General features: G+C 41.0%; 1 protein-coding gene across 8 annotated transcripts in view; it reads left to right on the top strand.

Annotated features, from left to right (window-relative positions):
• nav3 (neuron navigator 3) overlaps positions 1-16,236 on the top strand; it is a 221,088-nt gene that overhangs the window by 184,028 nt on the left and 20,824 nt on the right. For all 8 annotated transcript variants that reach the window (XM_035996053.1, XM_035996057.1, XM_035996055.1 and 5 more), the window contains 8 exons: positions 995-1,189; positions 2,028-2,080; positions 4,742-4,765; positions 6,189-6,212; positions 6,400-6,477; positions 13,234-13,317; positions 14,410-14,521; positions 16,089-16,213. In XM_035996053.1, the coding sequence (XP_035851946.1) occupies positions 995-1,189; positions 2,028-2,080; positions 4,742-4,765; positions 6,189-6,212; positions 6,400-6,477; positions 13,234-13,317; positions 14,410-14,521; positions 16,089-16,213 (695 nt within the window). The remainder of the gene's footprint in view (positions 1-994; positions 1,190-2,027; positions 2,081-4,741; positions 4,766-6,188; positions 6,213-6,399; positions 6,478-13,233; positions 13,318-14,409; positions 14,522-16,088; positions 16,214-16,236) is intronic.

Genomic DNA, 16,236 nt, shown 5'->3' with positions numbered 1-16,236 from the left:
TAGATAGCGCCGTGAATATCCAGTTTTTGTATTTGCTCCCAGTTATTGTATGTGTTAAAATAATGTATTTCTAGCCTATACAACTTGTGAATGCTTTCGATTTCAGGCCGACGTAAAAGACAACATAAACGAACCAAATGGTAAAAAATAACAAAGTGAAAAAAGGAAGTTCTGCAATCAAAGGAGATCTCTGAAAGCCAATTGGTCCAGATCTGCAGCTCTACAGCAGTTATTTTGCAGTTTCAGTAAATTTGCTTCCAACAAGGGAACTTGGTAGTTTAAATGTTTTCCAATGCATTAAAATTCCGCTGTGAATATTAATGTGTTCATATTATGCACTAAATCAATGAATCAGTCAATCAATCAATCAATTTATTATTTGTCCTGTGAAATCATATAAAATTACAATTTCAGTATTATATCAGTTCCTTCAATTTATGCATTAAAACATTAATAATAATAATAATAATAATAATAATAATAATAATAATAATGTGTATGACGGGGGCAGTCTTAGGCAGTGTCCTCATTTAGGATCCAAGTGGATATATAATACATGGAGTATATCCTATATATGCATACTTGTTAGACTAGCTAATGCATTTCCATTTATTTCTGATATCATAATAATTCATAATCCTTTTTCTCTCGTTTTTTGTCTCTTCCATGACTTTAAATTGTTTAACCATCTTTGTAAAGTTCTTTATTTTAAAAACATTCTGTGAAGCGGGATATGACCAGTCAACACATTGCCTCGGTAAAACAAACTGTATGACACTGAACTGTATGATTAAATGAAGAAATAAATGTCATGCTGTGATTAAAAATATTTTAAAGTCTAGAAAAAATCATAGCACATCTGCAACATTATACGATCATATCTAGCTGTGTGTGTGTTCTTATTTGTTGAATGAATTATTAATCACTGATGCAATTTACACCTTTTTAGCCTATAACTTGAACACTGATGTTGGTGTTTTTCTCCTCCGCGCAGTGAGCCCCACCAACATCAGCCAGTATAACCTGCCACCGGGCAGCAGCAGCATGAGCCGCTCCAACAGCATCCCTGCCCAGGACTCCTTTGAACTGTACGGAGAGGGTCACCCACTGGGTGGTAGCGCAACCTCCCTGGATGACCGGCCACGGGCCATCAGCCGCTCCGGCTCCTTCAGGGACAGCACTGACGAAGGTAGGACACATGGTGGGACACGCTCATAAACACACTCTTCAAATGAACTGCGTTCCAAAGATTACCTCCCTACTAAGGAGCCATTAGAAATCATTTCAGGGCCACATTCACCAAAGTAAAGTCCCATCAGTCATCAGGTACTTTAAAGGTGCAGTAGGTAAGACTTATAAAACTAACTTTCTGTCATATTTGCTGAAACTGACCCTATGTTCCAGTAGAACTACATGAAGCAGGTCATTTAATAAAAATCCAGCTCCTCTGGCACCACCTACAGCCTGTAATGTGATTTGCAAAAATCCACAGCGTATAACTGCATGTCAATCACTGCTCATGCACACGCATTCCCTTGTTGGGGGGAGGGGCTTAGGAGACCATTTGGGGCTTTAGCGGAAAGGGGGGAGGGACTGAGAAGTTGTTGATGTTCAAATTCTTTGTCCTGGATCTTCACAATCCTACCTACAGCACCTTTAATACCAGATTTGATGAGCTCTCGCTGTGTGTTCACACTGTGAGTGACTTGGCTGACGGCTCGCTCTGCTCTGATCTTTTTGTGGGTGATGTAAGAGGCTGTGATTGCACACATTTAGAGGTCAGCTTTTTAACAGTCAAATCATGTATTTTTGCCTTCTTATAACTGTTCACATCTCACATCATCTGAATAAGTTACCAAAGCATGTAAGGGCTATTGAGTCAGCTGGGTAATCAAGAATAAATAAGAAAGCAATTAAATTGACTTTAGAACTCGCTCATGGTCAAATTCATTGGAAATATTGAATGGTCACCTAGTATTTATGTTTTTACACTTCTGTCGCTCATTACTCTCCGTATGTGCTTACAGTCCATGGCTCTTCATTGTCTCTGGTCTCCAGCACATCTTCACTGTACTCTGCGGTAAGTAGCTGGTCAGCTTCTCTTTCTAATTTGACCTTAGTTTTCAGAGTTAGCATGACAGTCCAGTGCTGTATACTTTGTGTAAAACTAGTAAAGCTTCTCCAATCACTATTTACAACCCCAGTTCCAATGAAGTTGGGACGTTGTATAAAACTTATATAAAAACAGAATACAATGATTTGTAAATCCTTTTCAGCCTATATTCAATTGGATACAATACAAACACAAGATATATTTGATGTTCAAACTGATAAACTTTATTGTTTTTTTTTGTTGTTGCAAATATTCACTCATTTAAATTTGATGCCTGCAACACGTTCTAAAAAAGCTGGGACAAGGGCATGTTTACCACTGTGTTACATCACCTTTCCTTTTTAACAACACTCAATAAGCGTTTGGGAACTGAGGACACTAATTGTTTTTTTGTAGGTGGAATTTCCCATTCCTGCTTGATGTGCAACTTCAGTTGCGCAACAGTCTCTGTTGTCGTATTTTGCGCTTCATAATGCACCACACATTTTCAATGGGAGACAGGTCTGGACTGCAGGCAGGCCAGTCTAGTACCGGCACTTTTTTACTACGACGCCGCGCTGTTGTTAACACGGGCAGAATGTGGCTTTGCATTGTCTTGCTGAAATAAGCAGGGACGTCCCTGAAAAAGACATTGCTTGGATGGCAGCATATGTTGCTCCAAAACCTGTATGTACCTTTTAGCATTAATGGTGCCTTGACAGATGTGCAAGTTACCATGCCATAGGCCCTAACACACCCCCATACCATCACAGATGCTGGCTTATGAACTTTGCACTGATAACAATCTAGATGGTCCTTTGTGGTTCTTTGGCCCGGAGGACATGACATAGTGATGTCAGTTTTTAATGCAGTGCCGCCTGAGGGATCGAAGGTCACGGGCATTCAATGCTAGTTTTCGGCCTTGCTGCTTACCTGCAGAGATTTCTACAGATTCTCTGGATCTTTTGATGATGTTATGGACTGTAGATGATGAAATCCCTAAATTCCTTGCAATTGTACATTGAGGTTGGACTATTTTCTCACGCAGTTGTTCACAAAGTGGTGAGCCTCGCCCCATCCTTGCTTGTGAACAACTGAGCCTTTTGGGGATGCTCCTTTTATACCAAATCATGACCAATTAACCTTTCACCTGTGGAATGTTCCAAACAGGTGTTTTTTGAGCATTCCTCAACTTTCCCAGTCTTTTGTTGCCCATGTTCCAGCTTTTTTGAAACATGTTGCAGGCATCACATTTAAAATGAGTGAATAGTTGCAAAAAAACAATAAAGTTTATCAGTTTGAACATTAAATATATTGTCTTTGTAGTATATTCAATTGAATATAGGTTGAAAAGGATTTGCAAATCATTGTATTCTGTTTTTATTTACGTTTTACACAACGTCCCAACTTCATTGAAATTGGGGTGGTATATTAGCAATGTAATGAGTTTCTTAGTGACAACCGCGCAGAGAATTACAACCTAACTGGCAGTTCCACTCATCTCTGTGGAGTTTTTTAGCCTCTTTCCACTCATTGTTTTGGTGTTCCAAACAGCAACATTAATGTTTTGGTTGAGTCTCGCCCTTCTCATCAGTTTTGTTTCCAGACACAGAAGACAGTTTTCAGTGAACAAGCTCTGATAAACTGTTCCACTACCTGCCAAGCACCAAACGGCTAACTTGGCAACTAGTCGGTAACATAGTAGCATTTAGCAGCTGAAAAGCCAGATATTTTTTTTCAGGAGTTAAATAGGAGAATAAATATTTGACTTGTATCCACCAGGTGGCCAGGAAAACCACTTCAAATGAATTCTATTGTTGCTTTGTGTCTGCTTAATGTGGAAATATGCAACTGTGTGCTAACAAGTTTGCCATAATACATTTATAAGGTAATAATGTGTCAGTGATATGTTTACAGTTTGTAAATCAGTTAATGCAGGTTTAAAGCTGCCTTATTTTGTTATAGTACCCAACAGCGCCCCCAAATCCTTAAACGTCTCAACTCATTGCTTTGAAACTCAGTACAGCGCACAGAAAAGTGAGCTAGGAGGACATTTTGGGACAGCGAGATTGTGCTTTTAAACATTGATTGTTGGTGCAAATTTTAAGGCTGAAATCATCCTAGCGTTAAATTAAAGCCTTCAGCTCTTCCGAGTGATGCAGTGTGGCATTGCATCTCACATATACTCTCTTCCAATATTTCTGTCTTGTCCCCTCTGTTTCTGTAGAACCAAAAAATAACTCCATCGCTGCATGCTACTCACTTTACTTTAGCCAATAAGACTCTGGGCAAGTGTTGGGCTCACAATAGAACAGGCAACGCTCCAAGTCTTCACGTTCAGCGAGGCAACAGATTTGTTTTATGGGGAAGAATCGATTACCACCCACCTCCGCCTATTTCAAATTTCACTCGCAAGTTGCAGAGACAGGCCTGGACGAATGAGGGAGATAGTGATATATTCTGTTTTAATCTCATTTCATTTATTTGATTCTCTTCGGCTATGTATTGGCCATTTTATAATTCATTTGCATTAAAAGGCTTCTCATGCTGTATATTCTAATTCATTTTTAAAAAGTTTGTTTGATTAAACACAACACACAAAGCCAATAACCTTTTTTGGTTTTAATTTTGTATGTTTCTACTTTACAGACGGAGGAGAAAGCCCACTCAGAGGTAAGGAGGGGTAATATGTCGTCTGTCTGCACGTCTGCTTCTCTTTAGCACCTTCCTGCTTCACATTCATACAGTTGAAGACATTTACACATTGAAGGTGCTCAGTGTAGCTGCACTGCAGATGCGGGTGGGGGGTTAAGTGCCTTGCTCATGAGCACATCAAAGGTAGCTGGGAGGAAAAAAAAAGGAGTTTTGTCTTATTAAGTTTCAAGTTACCTGACTTTTTCCCCCGGGGATTCCTGCCAAAAACCTCCAAGTCACACGCATTAAGGCAGTTTTTCTGCATTTGGCCTATTGATGATGAGTTTCAACCAAAAACTACATGAATATGAGAAATGTGATGGTGGATAAGAATGTGTTTCACGTTCTACAATAAAGCAGTTTAACCCCATGTTGCATTGCTTTCTATTACCATCTTTTGCATTTATTTCATCTTCATCAGCCGTGTGCTACATAGCTTATGTAATTTACTCATTACTGAAACATACACTATACATATGTAATGCATGCCCTGCCCTGCTCTTTTTTTTTTGTTTGGCTTCCTTCAACAATCCTGTTCAGTTAATCACTGATTCTTCTTTGATTTTCCAGATTTATGGTTTGATTTTGTGACTTCTCTTAGAATTCCTGTTGTCTGTCCTTGTTTATTAGAGCTTTAACTTCTAGTTTGGGTCAAACAGTAATTGTTAATAGTTTGTTTTAACCCTGCCAGATGGGTGGGGGGTGTAGCATTTAAGGACAGCTCACACAGTACAAAGTGACAATCCTGGACTACAGTCACAGTGCAGTACCACAAGTGACCCAATTCTGGTTGTTTTTCCTTCAAACATCTGAAGTTGTTTTCTGACCTGCACAGGACTTGAATTTATCATCATTTACTTGAGACATTCGGTGTTATGTTGGCACACCAACGTGGCTAAGCAGTGTTAGCATTGTTTTGAGTTAAAATCTAAATCTAAATCCTCCTAAAATGCCAAAACTGCCAATGCATTCTGTTGAAACAAGGGGGAAATATGCCTTTTGTCATATGCATTATATATTGTTAAATATGAATGATATATTTAGAAAAAAAAAGACATACACGTCAAACCAAAATTCTGATGTTGACAGCACTTTGGAACTAAGCAGTGTGATTTCTGTGATTGTCCATACTTTCTTGTACTTGTGTTGTTCACTTTGGTAAACTGACACATCTTGCAATTATCTTATTATGCAAGAAACAATATCAGGTATTTGCAAATGCTATTTGATCCAGATCAGGAATACTTACCTATATCTCTTGCTTGGCTGCTTAGAGTATAACTATGAGAAAACCAGTGCTGTGGCTTGTGATAACACCTTTCTCTCCAGCCACATCAGTACATGCTGTTTGATATAGGCATGCAACATAGTGTTAATTTTTACTCTTCTCTTTTCAATCAAGGGCCAAACAGTCCAAAATTCCACGGTAATCCCCCACACTTTGTGTTCACACTTCACCCCAGTGTCTTTTTACACAGTATTACCATGTAACTGCACGGTTTTTACATCAAAGATATCAACACAGGAGTTGCAAGTTCAACACGTCTTATTTTCTTTGTGGGTTTTTTTTCAGGAGTGTTAACTATACCTCTTCACTTTTCTTCCCCAAACAGCAAATCAGAAAGCTGCGTCGGGAGCTGGACGCCTCTCAGGAGAAGGTGGCGACCCTGACGTCTCAGCTGTCTGCCAATGTGAGTCTGTTTACTTCAAAATGCGCTGTCAAAACAGCCGGCTCATTTGCATGATAACCAGCTGTCAGAGAGCTTTTATGTGAAGCGCTGCCTATTGAAGCTCTGGAAGGAATATAAATCTTTAAGACGCCCACTAATTCCTTTTCTTTGTGTTTGAAGCCACCGTGTGTGTATTTAGGCTTTTGCTTGTTTGATTTTTGTTGGTGTGTGTTTTTGCGTGCCTGTCCTTAGGTGGGATGTTTTCTTATGCGTGTCTTATGCGTATCTGCGGTACAGCGAGGATTGTCTCTTTGCTTTTGTCTCAGCCGGTGGGGTTTTAGCGAGAACAGGAGCCTCTCCACCATTCAACCATGCGGGAAGTATCAAATAGAGATAGACGGGTGCAGAAAGAGAACAGGGAGATGAGGATAAGTGAATCTAGACTCAAGTGCGTCATGCGTGGGTGAAACAGAGTGAGATACAGAGACCTCCAACCCCGCGACGAAATGCTCAGATGCAGATAGATCGACAAACTCCAGCGTCTTCCTCGGCTCAGCCCCCACGCCCTCAATGCCAAGTGCCTGATCAAGCGTGGAGGCAGACAGGGTCTTCGCTTCGGTCGGACGCTTTGATCACAAAGTTGTTCAGAGCAGAAACTGAAGGCTAAACTGCAGGAAAACTTGACGACTGGAAAAGGGAGCCATGCCTTTATAAAAGAGGAGTTATGTAGGGACAGTCAGACAACTTCCGGTTTGTTTTGGTCATGTCAAATTTGTTGATGGGAAATCTCACATAAAGCTTAACTATGCATAGAGTTTCCCATTTGCAGTACAGTCTCAGTGGAATAATTCACCATTCAATACTCTTAAAGGTCCTACATTGTAAAAAGTAAGATTTCCATATCTTTTTTTATTATAAAGTAGGTTGAGGTGCTATATAAATACTGTGAAAGTATCAAAATGCTTAATCCACAGAGAAATGCACACCGCCTGTATTTAGAAACTGTGCCTTTAAACGAGCCGTCAGGACTTCCGTACAGTTGTGATGTCACAACTATACTATATATAGGTAGAAAGTGCCGCTACAGTGCCGTTACAGTAAATCCCCGGCTGCAATCACGGTGCAGAGACTCCGAGAGCACAGATGGGGAAGACCCGGAAACACTGACCAATCAGAGCAGACTGGGCTTTTTTGGGAGGGGGGGCTTAAAGAGACAGGTGGTAAAACAGAGTGTTTCAGACAGAGGGTGAACTCAGGTATATACAGACAGTATGAGAAAAATAATGTGTTTTTTGAACATTAAAGCATGTACATATGTTCTAGTACAGAGGTCTTCAAAAAAAAAAAAGAAAATGTCTTAACATGAATCCAACATATTATTAGCAAATATAAATCAGCCAATTTGTGAGAAAAAAAAAAAACACATAGGTAAGGTAGTCACTAACATCCACATACAGTTCATTCTAAGGATTCACTGTGCCACATGTATGTTTAACATTAAAACATGATTTATAAAAACATGGCAACAATTATTTAATAGCTTAGTATTCTGTACACTAAAAAGGTACAGTATGTATAAAGGCTTTAGACCGCTGTTATTATAGGCCCAGTTTAATATGAAACTCAGTTTTATACAACATATGTAGTAGGGCGTCCCTGCTCCGTCCCTCTCTCAGATAAGGGGTCCTTGGCTTAAAAAATGTTGAAGACCCCTGTTCTAGTAGAAACCCAATTTACAAATATGAACCGACATGTTGTGTTGTTAGCCACCGGTAAGCCTACATTCAGTTATCACCTGTCCGTTGCCGTTATTGGGGCTAACGTTAAGCTATATAAACACATTTAAAATACACATAAACTAACTTTATACTTTTGTTATAACTTAAATAATATTTGACATGTGGGTGTGCCATTTAAATGCACCTGTGACGGAGCTGGGATGAGTAACAAAACTAAAGTAATGTTCATGAGTGTTGTAAGGAATTACTTTTGCTGTTGAGAAATTAGTAATGTGATAAACAGTGAGTAATAAGTAATGAGTAATTGGCTACATTTTTCAAGCAACTTGCTTGAAAAAAAAAAACTTGCAGCTTGCACCCACATTTTACAGTATGTGTAACGTTTTAAAACATTGCAGAGAATTCTTACTGTTTCTTTACAGTTCAGTATGGTTATGGTAAAGTAAAAGCCTGCCAATGCTGCCATATAATTTACAGTATTTGATACTGGTTTCAAAAGCTACTGACAGGATTGTAATCATCCTGCAACAAGTAGAAAGATATGCTGTAACACTGCAACAATATAAGGCAGAAAAAAACATTCAAGAAATAATCAAGCATGGCCTGGTGAGAACAACAATTTACACTTTGCAGGGGCCAAACAGTGTGTTGCATATATTTTCAATTTGCCACAGCTTTGTGTAGTACATTTATTTAAAAGGGAGATATATTCCAAGACACAATCTGAATAAAAGACTGTTTCGCCATACATGTTGTTGATATTCACTGGCCCTTAACAGGGTCACTGAACATCAAAACAGCAGTGGAAAAGGTTACCAGTCTCATGCCTTACTGTGCCAAGCCATATGCAAACACCCATATGTGCTTTACAGCTCCCACTCTCATGTTAGAGGCTTGGGATTTTAAAAACAAACACTGGCTGTGTTGTGCTGGAGCTGTATCACACTGTAACTACGTGACAGCGTGGTGGGTTGCTCGTCTTATCCTTCTGTGTGTGCCTCAGTAGCCCTGACATGCTGTCCACCCACGGCCCAAAACTAGACACTCACTGTGCCATGTGCAAGACCTGCCAGAGACATCGCTTAGGCTACATGTACTACAGTAAAATCATGTATAAGGTTGAAAAATACAGAAAATACTATGAAGAAAGCAAACAACAATGGGAAAAAGTTAGACCAGGGATTTATTTGCTTGGACCAACGACGAGGTGGAGATCTGTTACTGAAAGGTGTGTAAGCCTATACCTAACCGATAAGACTGACTGACGCGTATCGTCGTTTCCAAAGATCTCCGTTTGTGCCCGTCCAGACTACAACATAACACCGGATTTTTCAAACCAAAACGGGGTCGGCGTATTTCAAATCGTTTTAGGCGCTCGAAAAGGTCTCAGTAGTGGCGTAGGCGTAAACGTAGCAAAAGATATTTGTTTTTAAAGAAAGCATAGTAGTGTGGATGTAGCCATTTATGTTCCTGAACACGTGTATGCGTGAAATACACGCATTTGTACAGGAACCTACACATTGGTAGATGTTTGGCTAAAATAAAAGCTGCATATGATGGTATTTTTAAAATGTCATCTACTCAGGAAGAAGACGGAACAACCTTGTTTTAAAAGGCACTTTGAAACAGTATTTTGAGGATGTCTTGCTTCCTTAATATGATGTTATGTAACACTATTTTCCTTGCCATTTATTCTTAATACATTACAGTGTTATGGGTTATGGTGTGTATTCTAAAAGGTCATTTCAATTTGTGACCTCAACTTAATGCATATTTGACCATGTAGTTTTAGAAAGGGTGTCAAGCATCCAAATGTCTTATTCTCTGCAATCCTTATTTTAAGGTTAGGGAGAGAGGGTATTTTGTGTGGAAAAGCGGTCTCTGGTGCCGTCATGCACATTTGCAATGGCTGAATGTGTTTTCATTGATCGCCTGTCTTTTCATCAAAGAGCCACAGAGGAAATCTTTCAGTGATTAAGGTCACCTGATCTTGATCTCTCTAATTTGCTGAACCTCTGCATACATAATTATTATAATTTTTTGGGTTTGTTTTGTGTGGGAAATTGAACTTGGATCTTAAAGTGCTCATATTATGCTTTTTGGCTTTTTCCCTTTCCTTTATTGTGTTATGTCTTTTTGTTCACGTTATAGGTTTACAAAGTGAAAAAGCCCAAAGTCCCCCCCAAAGGGACTTACCATCTCCAACAGAAAACACTGATCACAAACTGCTCCAAACAGCTCTATTGTAGTCCAACCTTTACTTCCGTGACAAACGTGCGTCACTTTGTAACACACGTTATAATGCTCGCCTAGCTGCTAGCGTAGCACGCCCTCATACTCTGCAACTGACAAGCCAGCTGTGCTGACCTAGCTAATGCGCATGTGCGACTCCCAACAAAGATGGAACAGAAGTGAGATGCCTCACTCTGTAGCTAAAACAGAGAGCTCAACACACAGGGTGAAAAGAGGAGCTGCAGCAATGTGCATTACAACAAAAATATGGTGTTTGCTGAAAATTAAACCATGTAAACCTATTCTGGTACAACCTCTAAATACAATTATGAACCTGAAAATGAGCACTTTAAATTAAATATTACAGGGGTTTCAGTACCCTCGGTCGTGCATGCTGTCATCGAAAATGACTACCATTAAAAGAAGTTACCATTAAGAACTCCCCACATACGTCATTTTAATTAACTGTGTGTTTGTTTTTGGTATTATTTAATAAAAATGTAGCAGAATGAGTAAAACCAACATCCTGTTAAAAGGGATTAAGAAAAACAAATGCTGCCAAACTGGTATGATAAGGTATTGTACCACCTTAAAGCCTGTGAAGAGGATATGCTTTCCTGCCTGGACTGACACTAAATCGGGTTTAATAGTTCAACCATGTGCCCCTCCGCTCCTCTCGATCTTCTTCCTTTTTCTACTCAACCGTCACTGTGTCTTTCTAACCTTGTCGCCTCTCCCTTTCTCCTCAGCTTGAAAAGGGTTCCTCCCTCCCTATAACTCCCTGTTCTTCTTATTCTTCTTTTGGCCGTATTCTTCTTTATCATCCCCTTTCCTCCCTCCCATTCGCCCCCTCCCCTTCATGCCATAGTGTTTAAAGAAGGCAGCCCAGCAGTAGCTTCTGGCTTAGACCACTGTAGTCGTGACTGTGCGCCGTCCGTCTTCTGCCAACATAAAACCCCCTTGAGATGTCATCCGCGTCTTTAGCAATGGCGTCCGACTGCACCAACACCAATGACTTCTGCTCGTCCAGTTCACTGGTTTGGCCCACCGTCAACCTCTACCCCAGACCCCAGGATCAGGACGGCGGTCAGAAAAACAGGGGTTCAGGGTGCACGCGTGTCCGCCGGGGCTGGGCCCCAGGAGCAGGACAGATGGTTCGGCCACAGGACACGTTAGAGTCTGATCAGCGCCTCCTTCATGGCGGACAGGTGGGCAGGGGGGTGTTGAGAAGGAGCTCACAGGTGGAGTTGGAAAGAGATGTGAAGTTGGAGAGACGAGTTGGAACAGTTGGCATTTCTAAAGGTCAAGACCCTTGCTGATTCAGCCAGGGACACAGAATGGAAGAGGCAACACAGGGTGCATGTGTGTGTGTGTGTGTGTGTGTGTGTGTGTGTGTGTGTGTGTGTGTGTGTGTGTGTGTGTGTGTGTGTGTGTGTGCGTGTCCTTGTGCGTGTGCGTGTGCGCGTGTGTGTATTTTTGGGTCCTTAAGTCATCACAGGGATAGAAAGATGAGGCATTTTTCCCATTGTGACAGAGCTAAATTGCACATTTGGGAACAAATCCTTGAAAGTCCTTGTATGTGTTACAATGCAAAGTTGTGTGTGTGTGTGTGTGTGTGTGTGTGTGTGTGTGTGTGTGTGTGTGTGTGTGTTTGTGTAAAGCAGAGATTGTCTGATCTGTCTGGGCATGCTGCCCACCTCTCTGTGACACACCAGGCCTGACAGGTGTCTCAGGGTCTCTAGCAAAGGATGGGAGGATGAGCTGGCAGAACACACACACACACACACACACACACACACACACACACACACACACACACACATCTACACACACAGATTTTACAGACTCAGATTTGTACAAGGACACACAACTTTGAACATAAGGCTTGACCAGACATTCAGACATAAACATATTCAAAAAAACACATGCACAGATACACATCTTTCAGACACACACACACAAACTACAGGTTCAGCAGAGCAGATGGCGTGATGTCGTGAAGCATTTGCCATCCTTCAGCGTGTCGCCTCTGCATCTTCAGGTGACAGATGAAGTCAGGGAGGGCATTCATCTGTGATATCGACATCATTCTCTCAGTGCTGCTGAGTGTTTTCTTAGTGCTGTTAGTCCAGAAAGACATTTTTGTAGCAATAAGATGCAACTGTGAAGTTATATACTGTAAAACGCTCTTAACAAACTCCCTGTTATAAATAAAATAAACCGTTCTGAACATGCTTTGTGTGAACTTGCCCTTGAAATCTGAGAGTGACTCAAAGTGAAGGGCTATGTGTTTTTGTTGTTTTATTAAAAGCTAGATCTCCCAGCAGCAGTTCTTTATAAGGTACAGGGAACCTCTTCAGGCGGGCGCAGTAAAAAACTTCAGACTTGGGTGTACAAACGTTCCACACCACATCTCGTTTGCTCCTCAGTCGTCTTTGGCTCAAGCGAAAACTCACTTGAAAGCTATCGTCAACAACCAGCGGACAAACTCATTAATTCTCTGTATAGGCTTTTTCTTCAAGGGAGGAAAACATTTTTGAAAACATTCATGTATATTGATTTATACATAGTGATACATTGTGTTTATTGTACTGTACAATTTGACAATTTTACTGTGGATAGGGGTCTTTTTAGTTTTTAATATTCTAAGAGAATAAAACAGTATTTGAAATGTACACGTTTTACCCTTTTATGAAGTTTTTATAGTTTGCCTGTGGAAAAATAAATGCTAAAATGACTTAATGGCACGTTACCCTACACTCCTGCAGTAGCTGAAGACTGTATTTGTGTCTCTCTGTGTCTGCAGGCTCACCTGGTGGCGGCCTTTGAGAAGAGCCTGAGCAACATGACCTGCCGCCTGCAGAGCCTCACCATGACCGCTGAACAAAAGGTGCAAGAGCTTAGTCTGGAATTTGAAATATACTGGATGTGAACTCCATGGCGAAGGGATTACAGGGAGGAGAAATGAAAAACCAGGCACTGGTTTGACATTGAAATAGTGCAGTGAAACGTAAGACTGTAGAGGTCGGCGGCTGCGGGTTAATGGGATTTTTTTTTTATCTTTAGGTTCAGTTCCTGACCCATGTGAAAGGTTTCTAGGGTTTCACGAAGATTTTTCTTATTAAAGTTTTTGCTGTTGCCTGAATTTTTCTCTAACTTTTCTCCTAACCTTAATCAAAGGTGTTTGACTTGCTTAAAGTGCAAATCTTTTTGCTTCACAAGGAGGTAAAAAGCCTGGTTTTGCACAGGCTTGCAAGGGTTCAGCATATTTCATGAACCTAAGTGATAAAACCAGTGTATGCTTCAAAAATCCTCCAGCATTTATCTCCTCCCAGGTCTATTTCTCTCCCATTTTCAAGTCGACTTTTTGGCTTACAGGAGGTTTCAGAAGAGCTTGAATTGCGCTGAAACACTGATCACACAGTAGCAGCAGCAGCAGCAACACCAGTATGCTCAAAGATATATCCCTAACACAAATTATGAATACTTCCTTCTGTTCAAACACACACACACACACACACACACACACACACAGAGTGCTGATGAGCCCTGGCAGCTTTTTAATCCTCTATAAATTAAAGCAGACTGGGATCTGGTGGGATGTCTTTGTTAAACAAGGCTGTCCCAACTTTTAATTAAAGCGGAAACCCTATCTGCAGCCCTTAGTGGGTTTTCAGGCATGGCATGGCAGAATAGGAGACTCCTTCTAGCTGATCGTGTTGGTTCAACAGAGTAGAGTTTTTTTTTTTTATTATTCTAAGCAGGTGGTGTGGGGGTTGGGGCAAATCCACTGGGAGACTCCTATCTTCTTCAAAACACCCTCCCTTCGTTTTTGTCTCTGATTCCCTTCTACGGAATGCCATGCCAATGCCAAATTTAGGAATTTGTTTCCAGTGATGAAGCTTCGCACATTTGGCCAAACTAAGAACAGTTTTTGGTGCGTCATCCTTTTGTTAAACGACTCTCTTGTCTCTCTCTCCAGGAGACTGAGTTGGTTGAGTTGAGGGAGACAATAGAGACACTGAAGACCCAGAACACTGACGCTCAGACAGCCATCCAGGTGGCGCTCAACGGCCCTGACCACCTTCACAAAGGTAACGAAGAAACCAGCAGGGACTGTTGGACCAAACTTCTCTTAAATCGTGGTGTTTTGAGGGGCCCTTAGATGCCTTAGTGTTTCATGAGTGGATGCATTTTTAGCCTGATTGGCCCCAGGGGGAGTTAGACCCCTAATACTTGAAGTGTTTGTGCTGTATAGGTCAGTTTTGGAAAGCCTTGATAAATTACCTTTTCAAGTGTCCAACCTCCTCATTCAAGCCAAGCTAACCCCAACATAGCTGAACATTAAAGTTATAATAAGTTATATACTATTTATGGTCCTTTTTTTTTTCAGCAAAAGCCATTCAGTGTATTTACATTCAGTAATGATCTCTTTATATAGTTGTTTTATATAGTTACTGGAGGAGTGTGGCTACAAATTGCCTTCACATGCTCAAGGGATTCACATTAAACGATCCATGCATGTAACCTGGCTGATTTTATCTAATTGATATCAGCCTCACTGTTTACTGTTCACTCTCTTACAGTTGTATTAAGTGCTAATGCTTACCCAACATTTTCCTCCTGCTGCTTGTTCACAATATGAATTTGTGAAACACAGGCTGGCTTTTATTGTGAAGTAGTAACACATTTGTCACAGAGGTTGCAATTATTTTTAGGTGACTTCTTTATCAAAATAACAGGCGGCGATTGTAGGTGCACTGTATTTTCTAAGTAGCTACTCAGCGTGTGTGTTTGCTGAAGTTTTAGGGGGCTTTCACACTACCTCGTTTGATCTGGACTTTCAGACTTTTCAGTTTGATCCGAACCAAAATTACAGGTGTGAAACCTCCCCCCGGACCATGGTCCGGACCACACAGCCGAAATTTGGTCCGACCAAAAGAGGTAGTCTCGGTCCGGATCAAACTAAACAATGGTCCATTTCGTTTCCAGTGTGAATTCATTTTTTGGATGGTTCGGACTTTCGGACCAAATACAGGAAGCTCTGGCAGGCTAACGTCGTGGTATAAGACCGGGGATGCTCAGTGCTTAGTGTATAGGCTTACATGAGAGAGAGTGACGGTGAATGCACTCAGAGCAGACAGCTGTCGGCTATCGTAACAGCAAATAAATTGGCAGTTTAATAGTCTTAATGTACAGTGTAGGATTCAGTTTGTCTCTGCTAATAAATGCTGCAGCTCCTCAAAACCCAAGTAAAGTTCCCGTGTATTGCTTCTCAACAATGCAACAAAACAAAAAGATCCGCAGCAGTCAGTTGAAAAAACGAGAGGACGAGGGAAGCCCGTCTACAAACCAATCAACTACAAGTACCGGGAGACGCGGCTCACGTATGTGATGACAACAGGACGTAGTTCTGTCATGTATAGTTCTTTAGTGTGCTTGCATAACTGCAGTGTAAAGCCAAAACTAACCAGATCAAATGTACAATGTTACAAAAACATAAACCTTGGGCTTTCAGGTGTGAAAAGGCAGTTAAACTTCAATATCTGATACCACCAGTAACCATGGGGGTCGCATTGCAACACTTTGGTACATGGATCAGCATTACGTTGTATCTCATCCTTTCAGTGCACTAAGGTAGTTTCTGTCTGTCACTTCCAGACCTGCGGATTAGACGGCAGCACTCGTCAGAAAGCATGTCCAGCATCAACAGCGCAGCCAGTCACTCTAGCATGGGCAGTCTGGGAAAGGACACCGAAGACAAAAAGAAGAAGAAGAAGAGCTGGGTAGGTGTCATCATTGTGAGACA

This window comes from Sander lucioperca, chromosome 20 (genome assembly GCF_008315115.2).
Source record: "Sander lucioperca isolate FBNREF2018 chromosome 20, SLUC_FBN_1.2, whole genome shotgun sequence".
NCBI lineage: Eukaryota > Metazoa > Chordata > Actinopteri > Perciformes > Percidae > Sander > Sander lucioperca.
Note: the sequence above shows the minus strand (reverse complement) of the source record. Positions and strands in the feature narration are given on the sequence as shown.